At 46.5% G+C, this 14,795-nt stretch overlaps 1 protein-coding gene across 1 annotated transcript; it reads right to left on the reverse strand.

Moving 5' to 3' along the window:
- Positions 1-1,192: 1,192 nt before the first annotated feature.
- On the reverse strand, positions 1,193-1,967 carry LOC125549576 (protein H2A.5-like). Its single transcript, XM_048712954.2, has 2 exons — positions 1,720-1,967; positions 1,193-1,624 (listed from the first exon to the last, which is right to left on the reverse strand). Exons 1-2 carry the CDS (start codon positions 1,894-1,896, stop codon positions 1,436-1,438), a joined length of 366 nt encoding a protein of 121 aa, XP_048568911.1. The 5' UTR covers positions 1,897-1,967; the 3' UTR covers positions 1,193-1,435.
- Between the last annotated feature and the right edge of the window lie 12,828 nt (positions 1,968-14,795).

Below are 14,795 nucleotides of genomic sequence, written 5' to 3' on the forward strand. Positions count from 1 at the left end.
GCCCTCAGAAGGGACAACAACATCAAAGGTACCATCATCGTCTGATCCGATAGATCCAGATCTAGTGTTTTTCTTGGAATATGACGAGTGGAGTGCCACGACCTGCAACAACGATGCCTCGAGAAGGGAACAACGTCATAGACGCCGCCATCGTCCGCCATGACAGAAATCGGCGCGATTTTCATCGAAAGTCGCGCCCCCAACCTCGCAGCTGGCTGGAACCGAATGGAGCCTCGCCGTGGAGACGAGGGTCGCCGTCGGCACGCTGGTAGGGAGCCTCCAGCCGCCATCACCGGTCCTCCTCGCGCCACGGGCCGGCCAAGGCCGTACCGAGACGGATCTGGACGGGACGCCAGATCCGCAGCCATCGGAGCCACCCATGCGCACGCAGCCGCCACACTGCCGGCCATGAAGGATCCCATCGCTGTCGCGCGGCAAGGGCGCCGCCCTGACTGCCGCCCCCAGCCTCCCCGCATGAGACGCCACCTCCGCCTCACAGGGTCCGCCGTGGCTACCATCCGCCCTGGATCTGCGATGCAGGGCCCACCGCCACCGCGGCCCTTGCCGGCGGCAGCGGCGGCTGGGGTTGGAGCAGAGGGGAGGGCACTGGCGGCTCGGGATCTGGGGCCATTGGCGCCGGCCGAGGGGAGTGGACGCGAGGGGAGGAGGAGAGGGAAGGATTTGTGCCCTCATTAGTAGCACTTTTATTTTTGGCAGGGAGTCAGCCATCTCCTTATTGCGGTTCTTGTCTATTTAAATTCGTATGTATGCCATAGTTATTTTTTCTCCAAATGTCAGAATCTATAACATGCCATTGAGCCAGAAAAAATGTATTACATAATAGGCATCCTTGACTGATTTCAGCTATTCACCGAAATGCTTGAAAAAATGTACACATCGACGGCTTGATCTGCTAGATCGTGCTAAAATCGGACAGAAACCATCGTGCACATAGCATCGTTCTCGTTCTTCACTGAAATGCATGTACCTTATATCATCAGTGAAGACTGCAATGATCTTGTCATCCACTTCACCGCAGAACTTTCTCTTCATTCTGAACAAACTGCAACAACATCTGTTCTAAAAAAAAGGAACCGTCTGTCGGTATACGGCATCTGGCAGATAGATGATTACATTCATTTTCCAGCGAGTAATATGGATCGCACTATAAGTATTAATTGTACTAGATGTATATGGGAAGGAGATATTTCTGCATTATTATGATCCAGTAGACCATTGTCATTACACAACACAACATGTGAAGAATTAATCCCGGGTCTGCCTGCAGATGCGCATTATGGGGAAAATGGAAAACAAAGTTTATGTTTTAAAAATTGGGAAAAGACATTACTCCTTTTCTTGGTACGAGAATCCAAGCTAAGCAAAAACTCATAAGGTAAACAATTATTCTTGGATTCTGTTTGAAGTTGCTATGCTAGAGCGTGTTGGCCTTCTTGGAGAACAACACAGAGTGGATGTTGGGCAACACGCCACTATGGGCGATGGTGATGCCGTCAAGCAGCTTGGATAGCTCCTCGTCGTTGCGAGTGGCGATAAGCAGGTGGCGCGGCATGATGCGGGTCTTCTTGTTGTCCTTGGCCGCATTGCCCGCCAACTCCAACATCTGTGGTTCAAATAGCACACCGAGATGAGATCAGTTACCACCCAGTCCAGCACAAGAAGAGTAGGAATGGACGAGATCGGTGGTTGGTTGGTTACCTCGGCGGCAAGGTACTCGAGGACGGCGGCGAGGTAGATGGGGGCGCCCCAGCCGATGCGCTCTGCATAGCGGCCCTTCTTGAGATAGCGCCCGATGCGGCCGACGGGGAACTGGAGTCCAGCCTTCATGGACCGGGTCACCGCCTTCTTCCGCTCGCCGCTCTTCCTCCCGGTCATCTCCCCTTCTTCTTCGGCGAACTTGAATCTCGAATTGTGGGTGGACGGCGGTGATGGATGTGAACGCGAGGGCACCACTTTTATAGGGGGGGGGGGTGCTCCGTGGTAACATGCGCGATTCACGTGACGCACGGTCGGATCTAGGAGGAAGGGCGGCAGGGATCGGCTCGGAGGCGCACGATCCGTGGGAGGGGGTGTGATCCGTGTGACCAGCATTCTCCACCGTCGGATCTGTATGGTGCGGGCGGCTGGGATCGGCTTTGATGGTGCGATCCGTGTCACCAGTGGTCTTCGCCGTTGGATCTGGAAGATGTTGGCTACGATTAGCTCAGGGGCGCGATCCGTGGGAGGACCGGATGGACCAATAGGGACACGAGAATCTTTTGTCCTCACTTTGTTTCGTTTCTTTCCATTAATGTGGAAATTAAATTCGGAAATTGGGAGGGGGAGGGTAGACTCTTTTTCACACAGAAGATTTCTTTTGGTTTTGTTATTTTTGGCAATCCCTTTTTGTTTTGGTATGATTGACCCAAAAAATCGAAGCATTTCTCACACCAAAGAAGAAATTCAAGCATGTCATGAAGCACTCAACAAAAAAGTCTCAAAATACATAAGCATCTAGGGGTGACTACAAGGAGGTCAAGAAGAAGGATTTTGTTTCCATGTGCATTGCCAATCCATATACCAAGAAAGGAATGAAGAAGTAAATCCTCACTTTTGGAATAGGATGCAATATAAAGTTTATCATGAGGTGATGCAAGGGCATATCAAGGATAATAGTGATGTCCTCCACGGTATTTAAGATAAGTGTGAGTAGTTAAAACTTTTGCCTCTAATATGTGTGCACAAAATATTACTCACCCGGAGGCAAAAATTCTATGAAACTGTTCTTCATTGAAGGTACTCAGAGGAGGGAAGCTAAATTTAGTGTGTTTGCTAGCACACTTGGTTACATTTTCCAATATGCCAAGATTAGGCAAGGCCTTCGCATCCATGATGTGGAAGTTATGAACATGAACTATCTTGTTGAGCTTTGCCAGAGTGATGTGAACATTGGTCATGTCATAGGGATGCTACATTTTTGTAAACAAATTCAAAAAGTTTATTCAAACTCAATTGCCGCCAATATTGGAGATTCCACTGAAGTGAGAGGCTATCTAGTCAACCACACATTCTATACTGCAACTCATACAGGAACAATTAGCCAGTTGGCGCTCAATGAATAGGAACACGTTGCGTCTGTAAGCAGTTGACGCTCGAGGACCATGATCACACTAGACCATAGAGGCGCGCTTTGCTGCGCCCCGTCCATCTTAAGGAAAGAATGATAGAAATATTCAAGAAATTAGGAGTTGTAACATATAACCAAATCCGTATGGTTGACATTGGCAGCCTTTCGGCAATGCCAAAGAAACAAACTTGCAATTCCGCAAAGATGAACAAACCTAAAGTACTCAGTGAGAACCTCGCATGTTTAGATAGTAAAGGATGTATTCACATACACGAGACAGTATACCACCATCGAAATGATTTTTGTGAAGAATCAAGTTATGAAATCTATATATCCACATGCTAAAATACGAAAAATAGCTAAATCGCACATAAAAAGATCATAGAAATACTCTGCTCTAGGAAATATTGTAATTTTCTTCACGAAGTCGACATACCTGGTACACTAAGCAAAAAATTAACTTACAATGCTGCATGGTAATTTGCAACACGTTTGTCGGACCAGAATATGCGCATTTAGACCAATCCGGAGCCTTGCTATATGGAGCTTCCAGAGCTTCCTATTCATAAATAAATAGATAATAATAATAATAATAATAATAATAATAATAATAATAATAATAACAGTTTATAAACAATGATGCTAACCTAATTCTTGTGTGGAATAATTATGAGACATTAGCTAGTGAAGATTAGGAAAATCCAGTAGCACACAAAAACTGACAAGCGGCCTTGTAGATAACATAATAGCAAAACAATCCTCTTTCTTTAACAGACATTTCTGAACTTGATAGAAATAATCAGCTAGATCAGTTGTCATCTTATGTGAGTTCTCAAAAATCTTTAGTTTACTTGCTCTTTTTTGGTTATTATCAGGGAGGCATAAGGCATTTCCCTCTTTGTATTGTTTGCCTCTTCCTAAAACACTGCATGAATAAAGATTTGGCCCAATGCCCTAGAAGATAAATCAATTCTGGTGCCCCAAAACGCCCAAAAGATTAGAATTAAGAGCTCCAGGAAGGAGGAAACCTTGAGTTCACTCTAAAATGCATGATCACATCCTGAATTTTCCCCTGGCCTACGTTCGAATTAATGTGGGAAAACATAACAAACTGAAATTGAAATAGCGAGATGCTTTATTAGATGCCTGCAGAGAACTGCAATCAACACAGAAAGCAGGCATCATAGATAAGGTCACCTGATTATTTACAACATGACTAAATTGGGAGATGCTGTTGAAAACAATGTTGCCAACGAACATGCATCATACTTGAGTCTTAACAAAGCAAAACAGCCCTATCAATCCCATCTACTCCTTGCTCGTATCATCTTGCTAACTCTAGCGCACATGCGGAGGTGTGAAAGCATCCCGCCGCCGTCTGACCGTGCGCCCCTGCGTCGCTGGCCACGGGACCGATTTCTTGCTAGGGTTCGGTTGGAGAGGGAGAAGCAGAGAAGAAGTGGGGGCCTGACTGAATTAGCGAGGGGACGGGGCGAGCATGCCATAGGAGTTTCGTCCGCCAAAGTTGGGGACGCGCGTAGAGTTCCCCTTCCCGGCGCAGGCGAGGCCGTCTCAGAGACGACGCTGGACGGGCGAAAGTCTGCTACAGGAGCAGCAGCGATGCTTCTGCGTGGGCTGCTTAGCAAAGAAGAATGGGCCGTTGTCCCAAGAAAAGAAGTGTTGGAAATATGCCCTAGAGGCAATAATAAAAGCATTATTATTATATTTCTTTGTTCATGATAATTGTCTTTATTCATGCTATAACTGTATTATCCGGAAATCGTAAATACACGTGTGAATACATAGACCATAATATGTCCCTAGTAGCTGCTTATATATTAGGCATCAAGATCTATAGAGATAGATCGAGACGCCTCATAGGTCTTTCACAAAGCACATACCTTGATAAGATATTGAAGAAGTTCAATATGGATCATTCTAAGAAGGGGTTCTTACCTGTGTTACAAGGTGTGAAATTGAGCTCAGCTCAATGTCCGACCACGGCAGAAGATATAGAAGAGATGAGTATCATCCCCTATGCCTCAGCCATAGGTTCTATTATGTATGCCATGCTGTGTACCAGACCTGATGTAAACCTTGCCGTAAGTTTGGTAGGAAGGTACCAAAGTAAGCCCGGCAAGGAACACTGGACAGCGGTCAAGAATATCCTGAAGTACCTGAAAAGGACTAAGGAAATGTTTCTCGTTTATGGAGGTGACGAAGAGCTCGTCGTAAAGGGTTACGTCGACGCTAGCTTCGACACAGATCTGGATGACTCTAAGTCACAAACCGGATACGTGTATATGTTGAATGGTGGAGCAGTGAGCTGGTGCAGCTGCAAACAGAGCGTCGTGGCGGGATCTACATGTGAAGCGGAGTACATGGCAGCCTCGGAGGCAGCACATGAAGCTATATGGGTGAAGGAGTTCATCACCGACCTAGGAGTCATACCCAATGCATCGGGGCCAATCAAACTCTTTTGTGACAACACTGGAGCTATTGCACTTGCCAAGGAGCCCAGGTTTCACAAGAAGACAAGGCACATCAAGCGTCGCTTCAACTCCATTCGTGAAAATGTTCAAGATGGAGACATAGAGATTTGTAAAGTACATACGGACCTGAATATAGTAGATCCGTTGACTAAACCTCTCCCTAGGGCAAAACATGATCAACACCAGAATTCCATGGGTGTTCGATTCATCACAATGTAACTAGATTATTGACTCTAGTGCAAGTGGGAGACTGTTGGAAATATGCCCTAGAGGCAATAATAAAAGCATTATTATTATATTTCTTTGTTCATGATAATTGTCTTTATTCATGCTATAACTGTATTATCCGGAAATCGTAAATACACGTGTGAATGCATAGACCATAATATGTCCCTAGTAAGCCTCTAGTTGACTAGCTCGTTGATCAACAGATAGTCATGGTTTCCTGGCTATGGACATTGGATGTCATTGATAACGGGATCACATCATTAGGAGAATGATGTGATGGACAAGACCTAATCCTAAGCATAGCACAAGATCGTGTAGTTCGTTTGCTAGAGCTTTTCCAATGTCAAGTATCTTTTCCTTTGACCATGAGATCGTGTAACTCCCGGATACCGTAAGAGTGCTTTGGGTGTATCAAACGTCACAACGTAACTGGGTGACTATAAAGGTGCACTACGGGTATCTCCGAAAGTGTCTGTTGGGTTGACACGGATCGAGACTGGGATTTGTCACTCCGGATAACGGAGAGGTATCACTGGGCCCACTCGGTAATGCATCATCATTATGAGCTCAAGGTGACCAAGTGGTTGATCACGGGATCATGCATTACGGTACGAGTAAAGTGACTTGCCGGTAACGAGATTGAACAAGGTATTGGGATACCGACGATCGAGTCTCGGGCAAGTAACATACCGATTGACAAAGGGAATTGTATACGGGGTTGATTAATCCTCGACATCGTGGTTCATCCGATGAGATCATCGTGGAGCATGTGGGAGCCATCATGGGTATCCAGATCCCGCTGTTGGTTATTGACCGGAGAGTCGTCTCGGTCATGTCTGCTTGTCTCCCGAACCCGTAGGGTCTACACACTTAAGGTTCGGTGACGCTAGGGTTATGAAGATATGTGTATGCAGTAACCCGAATGTTTTTCGGAGTCCCGGATGAGATCCCGGACGTCACGAGGAGTTCCGGAATAGTCCGGAGGTAAAGAATTATATATAGGAAGTGCTGTTTCGGCCATCGGGACAAGTTTCGGGGTTGTCGGTATTGTACCGGGACCACCGGAGGGGTCCCGGGGGCCCACCGGGTGGGGCCACCTATCCCGGAGGGCCCCATGGGCTGAAATAGGAGGGACCCAGCCCATAGTGGGCTGGGGCGCCAACCCCTATAGGCCCATGCGCCTAGGGTTTCCGCCAAGGAAGAGTCCAAGTGGTGGAAGGCACCCCTAGGTGCCTTGGGGGGGAGGGAAACCTCCCCTTGGCAGCCGCACCTAGGAGATTGGATCTCCTAGGCTGCGCACCACCCCCCCTTGGCCCTCCTATATATAGTTGAGGAGAGGGAGGACTTCATACCTCAGCCTTTGGTGCTTCCCTCTCTCCCCGTTACGTCTCTCTCTCGTAGTATAGGCGAAGCCCTGCTACTGTGACGCCCTGCATCCACCACCACACCGTCGTGCTGCTGGATCTTCATCAACCTCTCCTTCCCCCTTGCTGGATCAAGAAAGGAGGAGACGTCATCCGTTCCGTACGTGTGTTGAACGCGGAGGCACCGTCCGTTCGGTGCTTGATCATCGCTGATTTGAATCACGTCGTGTTCGACTACATCATCCCTGTTCTTTGAACGCTTCCGCTCGCGATCTACAAGGTACGTAGATGCATCCGATCACTCATTGCTAGATGAACTCCTAGATGGATCTTGGTGAAACCATAGGAAATTTTTTGTTTTCTGCAACGTTCCCCAACAGTGGCATCATGAGCTAGGTCTATGCGTAGTTCTCTTGCACGAGTAGAACACAAACTAGTTGTGGGCGTTGATTTTGTTCAATATGCTTGCCGTTACTAGTCTTATCTTGATTCGGCAGCATCGTGGGATGAAGCGGCCCGGACCGACCTTACACGTACTCTTACGTGAGACAGGTTCCACCGACTGACATGCACTAGTTGCATAAGGTGGCTAGCGGGTGTCTGTCTCTCCTACTTTAGTCGGATCGGATTCGATGAAAAGGGTCCTTATGAAGGGTAAATAGCAATTGGCATATCACGTTGTGGTCTTTGCGTAGGTAAGAAACGTTCTTGCTAGAAACCCATAGCAGCCACGTAAAACATGCAAACAACAATTAGAGGACGTCTAACTTGTTTTTGCAGGGTATGCTATGTGATGTGATATGGCCAAAAGGATGTGATGAATGATATATGTGATGTATGAGATTGATCATGTTCTTGTAATAGGAATCACGACTTACATGTCGATGAGTATGACGATCTACAAGGATGATCATGTAGCCCCAAGATGGAGATCAAAGGAGCTATGTGATATTGGCCATATCATGTCACTATCATTATTTGATTGCATGTGATGTTTATCATGTTTTGCATCTTGTTTACTTAGTACGACGGTAGTAAATAAGATGATCCCTTACAACAATTTCAAGAAGTGTTCTCCCCTAACTGTGCACCGTTGCTACAGTTCGTCGTTTCGAAGCATCACGTGTTAATCGGGTGTGATAGATCCTTACGTTCACATACAACGGGTGTAAGAAGTTTTACACATGCAAAAACACTTAGGGTTAACTTGACGAGCCTAGCATGTGAAGACATGGCCTCGGAACACAGAGACCGAAAGGTCGAACACGAGTCGTATGGAAGATACGATCAACATGAAGATGTTCACCGGCGATGACTAGTCCGTCTCACGTGTTAATCGGACATGGCCTAGTCGACTCGGATCGTGTAACACTTAGATGACTAGAGGGATGTCTAATCTGAGTGGGAGTTCATTAATAATTTGATTAGATGAACTTAATTATCATGAACTTAGTCTAAAATCTTTACAATATGTCCTGTAGATCAAATGGCCAACGTTGTATTCAATTTCAACGCGTTCCTAGAGAAAACCAAGCTGAAAGACGATGGCAGCAACTATACGGACTGGGTCCGGAACCTGAGGATCATCCTCATATCTGCCAAGAAAGATTATGTCCTACAAGCACCGCTAGGTGATCCACCCGTCCCACAGAACCAAGACGCTATGAACGCTTGGCAGACACGTCCTGATGACTACTCCCTCGTTCAGTGCGGCATGCTTTACAGCTTAGAGCCGGGGCTCCAAAAGCGTTTTGAGAGACATGGAGCATATGAGATGTTCGAAGAGCTAAAAATGGTTTTTCAAGCTCATGCCCGGATCGAGAGATATGAAGTCTCCGATAAGTTCTTCAGCTGTAAGATGGAGGAAAATAGTTCTGTCAGTGAGCACATACTCACTATGTCTGGGTTACATAACCGCTTGACTCGGCTAGGAGTTAATCTCCCGGATGACGCGGTCATTGACAGAATCCTCCAGTCGCTTCCACCAAGCTACAAGAGCTTTGTGATGAACTTCAATATGCAGGGGATGGTAAAGACCATTCCTGAAGTATTTGCTATGCTGAAATCAGCAGAGGTAGAAGTCAAGAAGGAACATCAAGTGTTGATGATGAATAAAACCACTAAGTTCAAGAAGGGCAAGGGTAAAAAGAACTTCAAGAAGGACGGCAAGGAAGTTGCTGCGCCCGGCAAGCAAGCTGTCGGGAAGAAGTCAAAGAATGGACCCAAGCCTGAGACAGAGTGCTTTTATTGCAAAGGGAAGGGTCACTGGAAGCGGAACTGCCCCAAGTACTTAGCGGATAAAAAGGCCGGCAAAACAAAAGGTATATGTGATATACATGTAATTGATGTGTACCTTACTAGTGCCCGTAGTAGCTCCTGGGTATTTGATACCGGTGCCGTTGCTCATATTTGTAACTCACCACAGGAGCTGCGGAATAAACGGAAACTGGCGAAGGACGAGGTGACGATGCGCGTCGGGAATGGTTCCAAGGTCGATGTGATCGCCGTCGGCACGCTACCTCTACATTTACCTACGGGATTAGTTATAAACCTCAATAATTGTTATTTAGTACCATGTTTGAGCATGAACACTGTATCAGGATCTCGTTTAATACGAGATGGCTACTCATTTAAATCCGAGAATAATGGTTGTTCTATTTATATGAGAGATATGTTTTATGGTCATGCTCCGATAGTCAATGGTTTATTCTTAATGAATCTCGAGCATATTACTACACATGTTCATAGTGTGAGTACCAAAAGATGTAAGGTTGATAATGGTAGTCCCACATACTTGTGGCACTGCCGCCTTGGTCACATAGGTGTCAAACGCATGAAGAAGCTCCATGCAGATGGACTTTTAGAGTCTCTTGATTATGAATCATTTGACACGTGCGGACCATGCCTCATGGGAAAAATGACCAAGACTCCGTTCTCAGGAACAATGGAGCGAGCAACCAACTTATTGGAAATCATACATACTGATGTGTGCGGTCCAATGAGTGTTGAGGCTCGCGGTGGCTATCGTTATGTTCTCACCCTCACTGATGACTTGAGTAGATATGGGTATGTCTACTTAATGAAACACAAGTCTGAAACCTTTGAAAAGTTCAAGGAATTTCAGAGTGAGGTTGAGAATCAACGTGACAGGAAAATCAAGTTTCTACGATCAGATCGTGGAGGAGAATACTTGAGTCACGAATTTGGCACACACTTAAGAAAATGTGGAATAGTTTCACAACTCACGCCGCCTGGAACACCTCAGCGTAACGGTGTGTCCGAACGTCGTAATCGCACTCTATTAGATATGGTGCGATCTATGATGTCTCTTGCCGATTTACCGCTATCCTTTTGGGGGTATGCTTTAGAGACTGCCGCATTCACTTTAAATAGGGCTCCGTCGAAATCCGTTGAGACGACACCGTACGAATTATGGTTTGGGAAAAAACCCTAAGCTGTCGTTTCTAAAAGTTTGGGGATGCGATGCTTATGTCAAGAAACTTCAATCTGAAAAGCTCGAACCCAAGTCAGAAAAATGCGTCTTCATAGGATACCCTAAAGAAACTTATGGGTATACCTTCTACCTCAGATCCGAAGGCAAGATCTTTGTTGCCAGGAATGGATCCTTTCTAGAGAAAGAGTTTCTCTCGAAAGAAGTAAGTGGGAGGAAAGTAGAACTTGATGAAGTATTGCCTCTTGAACCGATAAATGGCGCAACTCAAGAAAATGTTCCTGAGGTGCCTGCACTGACTAGAGAGGAAGTTATTCATGATGATCAAGATACTTCTGATCAAGCTCCTACTGAAATTCGAAGGTTCACAAGGACACGTTCCGCACCAGAGTGGTACGGCAACCCTGTCTTGGAAATCATGTTGTTAGACAACGGTGAACCTTCGAACTATGAAGAGGCGATGGCGGGACCGGATTCCAACAAATGGCTAGAAGCCATGAAATCCGAGATAGGATCCATGTATGAAAACGAAGTATGGACTTTGACTGACTTGCCCGTTGAACGGCGAGCCATAGAAAATAAATGGATCTTTAAGAAGAAGACAGACGCGGATGGTAATGTGACCATCTATAAAGCTCGGCTTGTCGCTAAGGGTTATCGACAAGTTCAAGGGGTTGACTACGATGAGACTTTCTCGCCGGTAGCGAAGCTAAAGTCCGTCCGAATCATGTTAGCAATTGCCGCATTCTATGATTATGAAATATGGCAAATGGACGTCAAAACAGCATTCCTTAATGGTTTCCTTAAGGAAGAATTGTATATGATGCAGCCGGAAGGTTTTGTCGATCCTAAGAATGCTAACAAGGTGTGCAAGCTCCAACGCTCGATTTATGGGCTGGTGCAAGCATCTCGGAGTTGGAACATTCGCTTTGATGAGATGATCAAAGCGTTTGGGTTTACGCAGACTTATGGAGAAGCCTGCGTTTACAAGAAAGTGAGTGGGAGCTCTGTAGCATTTCTCATACTATATGTAGATGACATACTTTTGATGGGAAATGATATAGAACTCTTGGACAGCATCAAGGCCTACTTGAATAAGAGTTTTTCAATGAAGGACCTTGGAGAAGCTGCTTATATATTAGGCATCAAGATCTATAGAGATAGATCGAGACGCCTCATAGGTCTTTCACAAAGCACATACCTTGATAAGATATTGAAGAAGTTCAATATGGATCATTCTAAGAAGGGGTTCTTACCTGTGTTACAAGGTGTGAAATTGAGCTCAGCTCAATGTCCGACCACGGCAGAAGATATAGAAGAGATGAGTATCATCCCCTATGCCTCAGCCATAGGTTCTATTATGTATGCCATGCTGTGTACCAGACCTGATGTAAACCTTGCCGTAAGTTTGGTAGGAAGGTACCAAAGTAAGCCCGGCAAGGAACACTGGACAGCGGTCAAGAATATCCTGAAGTACCTGAAAAGGACTAAGGAAATGTTTCTCGTTTATGGAGGTGACGAAGAGCTCGTCGTAAAGGGTTACGTCGACGCTAGCTTCGACACAGATCTGGATGACTCTAAGTCACAAACCGGATACGTGTATATGTTGAATGGTGGAGCAGTGAGCTGGTGCAGCTGCAAACAGAGCGTCGTGGCGGGATCTACATGTGAAGCGGAGTACATGGCAGCCTCGGAGGCAGCACATGAAGCTATATGGGTGAAGGAGTTCATCACCGACCTAGGAGTCATACCCAATGCATCGGGGCCAATCAAACTCTTTTGTGACAACACTGGAGCTATTGCACTTGCCAAGGAGCCCAGGTTTCACAAGAAGACAAGGCACATCAAGCGTCGCTTCAACTCCATTCGTGAAAATGTTCAAGATGGAGACATAGAGATTTGTAAAGTACATACGGACCTGAATATAGTAGATCCGTTGACTAAACCTCTCCCTAGGGCAAAACATGATCAACACCAGAATTCCATGGGTGTTCGATTCATCACAATGTAACTAGATTATTGACTCTAGTGCAAGTGGGAGACTGTTGGAAATATGCCCTAGAGGCAATAATAAAAGCATTATTATTATATTTCTTTGTTCATGATAATTGTCTTTATTCATGCTATAACTGTATTATCCGGAAATCGTAAATACACGTGTGAATACATAGACCATAATATGTCCCTAGTAAGCCTCTAGTTGACTAGCTCGTTGATCAACAGATAGTCATGGTTTCCTGGCTATGGACATTGGATGTCATTGATAACGGGATCACATCATTAGGAGAATGATGTGATGGACAAGACCTAATCCTAAGCATAGCACAAGATCGTGTAGTTCGTTTGCTAGAGCTTTTCCAATGTCAAGTATCTTTTCCTTTGACCATGAGATCGTGTAACTCCCGGATACCGTAAGAGTGCTTTGGGTGTATCAAACGTCACAACGTAACTGGGTGACTATAAAGGTGCACTACGGGTATCTCCGAAAGTGTCTGTTGGGTTGACACGGATCGAGACTGGGATTTGTCACTCCGGATAACGGAGAGGTATCACTGGGCCCACTCGGTAATGCATCATCATTATGAGCTCAAGGTGACCAAGTGGTTGATCACGGGATCATGCATTACGGTACGAGTAAAGTGACTTGCCGGTAACGAGATTGAACAAGGTATTGGGATACCGACGATCGAGTCTCGGGCAAGTAACATACCGATTGACAAAGGGAATTGTATACGGGGTTGATTAATCCTCGACATCGTGGTTCATCCGATGAGATCATCGTGGAGCATGTGGGAGCCATCATGGGTATCCAGATCCCGCTGTTGGTTATTGACCGGAGAGTCGTCTCGGTCATGTCTGCTTGTCTCCCGAACCCGTAGGGTCTACACACTTAAGGTTCGGTGACGCTAGGGTTATGAAGATATGTGTATGCAGTAACCCGAATGTTTTTCGGAGTCCCGGATGAGATCCCGGACGTCATGAGGAGTTCCGGAATAGTCCGGAAGTAAAGAATTATATATAGGAAGTGCTATTTCGGCCATCGGGACAAGTTTCGGGGTTATCGGTATTGTACCGGGACCACCGGAGGGGTCCCGGGGGCCCACCGGGTGGGGCCACCTATCCCGGAGGGCCCCATGGGCTGAAATAGGAGGGACCCAGCCCATAGTGGGCTGGGGCGCCAACCCCTATAGGCCCATGCGCCTAGGGTTTCCACCAAGGAAGAGTCCAAGTGGTGGAAGGCACCCCTAGGTGCCTTGGGGGGGAGGGAAACCTCCCCTTGGCAGCCGCACCTAGGAGATTGGATCTCCTAGGCTGCGCACCACCCCCCCTTGGCCCTCCTATATATAGTTGAGGAGAGGGAGGACTTCATACCTCAGCCTTTGGTGCTTCCCTCTCTCCCCGTTACGTCTCTCTCTCGTAGTATAGGCGAAGCCCTGCTACTGTGACGCCCTGCATCCACCACCACACCGTCGTGCTGCTGGATCTTCATCAACCTCTCCTTCCCCCTTGCTGGATCAAGAAAGGAGGAGACGTCATCCGTTCCGTACGTGTGTTGAACGCGGAGGCACCGTCCGTTCGGTGCTTGATCATCGGTGATTTGAATCACGTCGTGTTCGACTACATCATCCCCGTTCTTTGAACGCTTCCGCTCGCGATCTACAAGGTACGTAGATGCATCCGATCACTCGTTGCTAGATGAACTCCTAGATGGATCTTGGTGAAACCGTAGGAAAATTTTTGTTTTGTGCAACGTTCCCCAACAAGAAGAACGGGCTGTTCATACTTGGCCCGATAAACCAGAGGCCGCCTCGGTAGATTTCCGGAGCAGCGGCCCGTTTACGGAAGCCTGAGCGGATCCTGGACGTCCAACGGCGCGATCGTACGTTGTAGAGCGTCAAATTGCTGTGGTTGCTCGTAGCTAGCTCCATTATATTGTTTCTCAATTTCGGCCATAGCATGGTCCCCACCCCCAGTCGGTTGGCGCATGATTCGAGGACGTCGTGACTTTGGGCCGGCCCATGTAATGGTAGGGTGCCCTGTGCTTTTTTGTTTCGTTTTTTGTTCATGTTTGTGTTTTTTCTTCATTAAAAAATGTTCAGCATTTCAAATGATATTGAATTCCAAACTCTTCA

The sequence above is a fragment of the Triticum urartu genome, chromosome 3A (assembly GCF_056163025.1).
Source record: "Triticum urartu cultivar PI428250 chromosome 3A, HENAU_Tu73, whole genome shotgun sequence".
Classification (NCBI taxonomy): Eukaryota; Viridiplantae; Streptophyta; class Magnoliopsida; order Poales; family Poaceae; genus Triticum; species Triticum urartu.

What these genes read in the sequence shown, in the direction of transcription:
- LOC125549576 (XM_048712954.2), bottom strand. Translation starts at nt 1,896, where the DNA reads ATGACCGGGAGGAAGAGCGGCGAGCGGAAGAAGGCGGTGACCCGGTCC. An exon ending in TCGAGTACCTTGCCGCCGAG is followed by an intron (nt 1,625 to 1,719) that starts GTAACCAACCAA and finishes TTTGAACCACAG; the next exon opens with ATGTTGGAGTTGGCGGGCAA.